Raw genomic sequence first — 4,402 nt, 5'->3', positions numbered from 1 at the left:
TATCTGGGAATTAATTAATTGCTCCGACTGGGCCGCCCTCTCCTACCTGATCTGGTTGTCACAGAATTTGTTGAGATGCGGTTGGTTGAGGTAAATGGTGCGGGCTGGTGCGTCCAGCTGGTCTCCAACAGACGTGGCCCGGGACATCTCATCGTCTGCCTTCTTGTAGCCCGGGGGAGGACGGACAGGTCCTGCGGAGAAGAGGCGCGGGCAGAACGCAAAACACAAAGAAGTCACGCAGGGTAGCGGCGGCAGCACCGGCGGGCGGGGACTAGCTGGAAGGATGCTCCGGGCGTCGCGCCACCCAGTCCCTCTGCTGCCCTGGAGACGGGCGCCAGCCCCGCCCCGCCCGCTGGTCCCCAGGCGGAGGAGCCTCTCCGCGGGTGGGAACCTCGGCCCCGCCCCCCACCTCCGTCCTCCCCCCCCCCCCCTTCCCTCCTCCTTCCCATCCCCTCCCCAAACCTGCAGCCCCTGCGCCAGACCCGCAGGCTCCGCGGGGATGGTGAAGGGCGCACGGCTGGGGGCAGGGCCCCCGTGGACTGCGGGGATGTGTGGAGCAGAGACCAGAGCCTCTCCTCCCCCGGGCGAGCTCCCCCTCCAGGCCCAGAGACCGAATTCTGGAGCTAGGCTTTCTGGCTCCTTTGTGCTTGGGAAGCGCGAGAGGACTGCAAGGGGGTGTGCCCTGCACTCGGCCCCAGGAGAAGGGGCTGAGGAAGACACCTCGGTGCTCCAAGATGAAATTCCCAAACCTCGATGTAGAGCCCTGCCCGCCCCCTCCCCCCCGGCTTAGCCTGCACAGACCAGCAGATGCCCCTGGCCACCAGACCGCAGAGCACTGCCCATCCCAGCTCACGGGTACATGCGAGCCTGCACCCCGAGCCTGCATCCCGAGTCTCTGTGGTTAAGACCCAAGCCCGTCTGTCTCCTTAGGACGCGATTTCAGCCATACAGCTGACCCTCTCTTGGGCTAAAACTCCCCACTCACCTTCACTTGAGGAGGGGTCAGCAAGGGGAATGATGACATAACCATTACTGAAACCACTTCCTCGGGCTCACCACGCCCCCGCAAACACACACACACACCTGCAACCACATGGCAGACTCCCTCCCTAGACAGGGCAACCCAGCTTGAGACTTCAGGGAGGAGGCCCTAAAGTCCAGGCTCACAGAAAAATAAGTGCCCTGCAGGTGACGGAGGCCTCTCTCCATTTCCTTAAATCCCAACTGCTCAAGTACCTGCCGCATGTCCCACCTATAAAGGAAACAGGTGTCGCAGAACTTAGGTAACAGGTATCCACTCCAGACACAGCCACTTCATGCTCAGAAACGTTTTGAAGTAGACAGTTTGAGCCATGTAAATTTATCACCTTTTTAAGTGATTAGAATCCTGTTATGATCTGCATCCTAAGATGGGGACACCCCCGTGTAACTCTCACTGGCTATTGAGAGTTGACATGCTGTCATGGGACGTGCTCACAACCAGGTCCCTAGTCACAAGCTGGGTGTAGGACCCCCCCATTGTCAGATCACCCCCTCTAGCCCTCATTCTCTGGCGTCCCTCTGCTCTGCCGCCTGCTTGTCCACAGGGGGCAGCAGAGAGCAGCAGGACCTTCAAGACCGGGTGGACCTCGGAGGAGGCTGGTTTTAAATCTTTTGCTGAGTTAAGGCCGACACAGGATATTTTTGAAACCAGCCTATACAAAAGTGCTGCTTTCCTCTCTGCCCACTCACCCCACTTTGTTCTCTTCCACAGCCGGTATCATCATTACCTGACATTATTTATTTATGGTCTGTCTCCCCAAGGCCAAGAGCAGAAGCTCCAGGGCAGCAGAGGTGTGTTTTGTCCAGTACAGGGACCTGGCACCCAGAACAGTGCCTGATACATAATGGGCACTTGTATTTGCTGGTTGAGTAAGTCATGTAAAGGGTCACTTTCAATTCTCCAGGCAGGGACACGGTGATGGGCATCAAGGGCACAAACCCCACACCCTACTGTGGGCAGAGCAGCTCAGCTCCAGGTGGTCTTCATTCATTGGCTTTCAACTCTGGCTGTACATGATCACCAAGAAAGCTCTCACAATTAGCCAGTTCCTGGGTCCAACCCACACCAATTGTGCCTCTTGTTTTTAAAGCTTCTTAAAGTGATATGAATGGGTAGCCATGGTTGAAAATCCATGGTGAGATGCAGGAGAGAACACAAAAACAAAAAAGCTGGCTCCTGCTCTCAAAAGTGTTAACCAGCATAACCCTGGTTACCAGTGACTAGAACCAAGTGACTAAGAGGGGACCTGAAGGTGCCAGCGGGGTCAGAGGTCAGCAGCCACTTTGTGCCAAGGGTGGAGAGCTGGTCAGAACAGTGTGAGGGCAGGTCTCAGAGTCTTAACCTCTGGTTCAGGTTTATAGTAGGAAAAAGGAGGACAATCTGGGTGTGGACAAGAAGACCTCAGACAGAGGCCCCGTAGACAGAACACATTGGGGGGGGCAACTGAGAATGATAAAAACCAGTGCTGAGCGTTCAAACTGGGAAATAATAGAAAGGAAACTCAGAAAAATAGTCAGTGGCCAGACTGTGGATGATTTTAACGACAGGGGAAGAAATCTGAACTTCATCCTGAAGGTCAGATGAACCACAGAAGGTTTCTAAGCAGGAGACAAGCGTACCCAGCAGTGACTCACAAGACAAGCACAGGAAGAGACGAGGCAGAAAATGAACTCCACCATCTACGAGTGAAAGTGAAAGGCGCTCAGTCGTGTCCGACTCTTTGTGACTCCCTGGACTACACAGTCCGTGGAATTCTCCAGGCCAGAATACTGGAGTGGGTAGCCTTTCCCTTCTCCAGGGGATCTTCCCAAGCCAGGGATCAAACCCAGGTCTCCCGCATTGCAGGCAGATGCTTTACCAGCTGAGCCACCAGGGAAGCCCAAGAATACTGGAGTGGGTAGCCTGTCCCTTCTCCAGCAGATCTTCCCGATGCAGGAATTGAACCAGGGTCTCCTGTATTGTGGGCAGATTTTTTACCAGCTGAGCTACTGGGGAAGCCCAACCATCTAGAAGAAAAATGATAAAAGCATCTATTACATGGAGAAGGGGAAAACAATGGACATGAGAAACATCTCAAAAGAAAATTCTGCGTGACTTCTTTTGGACAAAATGTGTGGACCAGAAAGAAGAAGAAATATTGGATAACTGAGGTGTGAAGAGAAGACTGAGGCCAAAAAAAAAAAAAAAAAAATCCCTGATAGAAATAAGAATGGAAACATGTTTTCCCTAATAAGTATTTCAATGTTGGATCATAAATATTGGGGTGAAAAATTACTGACACAATTGGTGGAAACAACATGAAGTGAATGATTTCCCAAGTACGTGTCATCTATCAGGCCAGCTCACCTTTCTATACAACCACGGGGCCAAATCTGGAATTTTAAGTAGAAATACTATCCCTACCTCCTCATCCCACCTCCAGGACTCAGATAACCTTCTAGCTCAGGGGCTGCATCGTGACCCAATCCTGCTTTGGAGAAAGACATTAATATTTTGAAAATAACTAACATGATTTGTTGAAAATGTCTTGCCTAAGGAGAATGCTGTACCATATATAGCAAAGCACATTATGACCAAGGTTTCAAATTCAGACTCATGAGATGAATTCTGAGTTAATGCGCTAGGAAAATACCACCATATAAAATCAAAGTGTATGTTTACAACTCCCCCATGTACATAAGCCTGGTGTCAGCAGGAACTCAGGAAACATCTACTGAGAAAGAAGCCAAAGTAAAAGGAAAGAACAGACTCAAATGAGCCCAAAGGAAGCCAGACTGGACAGTGGACTGCCAAGGCCATGAGGGCAGGGGCTCTCTCTAGTTCACGGCTCTACCCCTGTCCTCCTATCAACTGGATACACAAAGCGCTATGCGGTTATGTGGTCCGAGTTGACCCAGTAAGAGTCTGTCTCCTGGGAACTTTGACGTGGGACCCAGGGAGATGATTTGTTTTTCTGTTAATCTGTCTTATGTCAATTTGATTATTAGATCAACTGGAGAACCTCCAAGGACAGAAGGAACATTTTTCTGCCTTTTCATGTGCAAAGTTTTACTACCACACAGAAGGAAAACTTGGAAAAACTCTTGCCTTCCTAAGTCAGAAGCCTGTTAAAGTGATAAGCCTTTTGGCAGCACTGCCCCCAGCTCCGTGGGAAGTGTCAAGCCTAGGCCACTGTCACAGACTGAAGAATTCAACTGGTCTTAGTCCTGGCTTCCCAGGTGAGAGCCTCTGGCCCCCTGGAATCTCCCAAGTGATAGGAGTATCTGTTGTTCATGTTGGAACCTTCTGAGCACACCTGAGTTTATGCCAATGGGGTGACTCCTGTGGACCCTGGAAAGTCTTAGGATGGGGGCTGACCTG

At 51.5% G+C, this 4,402-nt stretch overlaps 1 protein-coding gene across 1 annotated transcript in view; it reads right to left on the bottom strand.

Moving 5' to 3' along the window:
• Window positions 1-4,402, bottom strand: part of ATP8A2 (ATPase, aminophospholipid transporter, class I, type 8A, member 2) — a 452,578-nt gene that overhangs the window by 429,133 nt on the left and 19,043 nt on the right. Inside the window, exon 2 of the mRNA XM_010851206.1 lies at window positions 47-191. Within this exon, the coding sequence (XP_010849508.1) occupies window positions 47-191 (145 nt within the window). The remainder of the gene's footprint in view (window positions 1-46; window positions 192-4,402) is intronic.

The sequence above is a fragment of the Bison bison genome, unplaced genomic scaffold, assembly GCF_000754665.1.
Source record: "Bison bison bison isolate TAMUID 2011002044 unplaced genomic scaffold, Bison_UMD1.0 scf7180017864299, whole genome shotgun sequence".
Taxonomy (NCBI): domain Eukaryota; kingdom Metazoa; phylum Chordata; class Mammalia; order Artiodactyla; family Bovidae; genus Bison; species Bison bison.
Note: the sequence above shows the minus strand (reverse complement) of the source record. Positions and strands in the feature narration are given on the sequence as shown.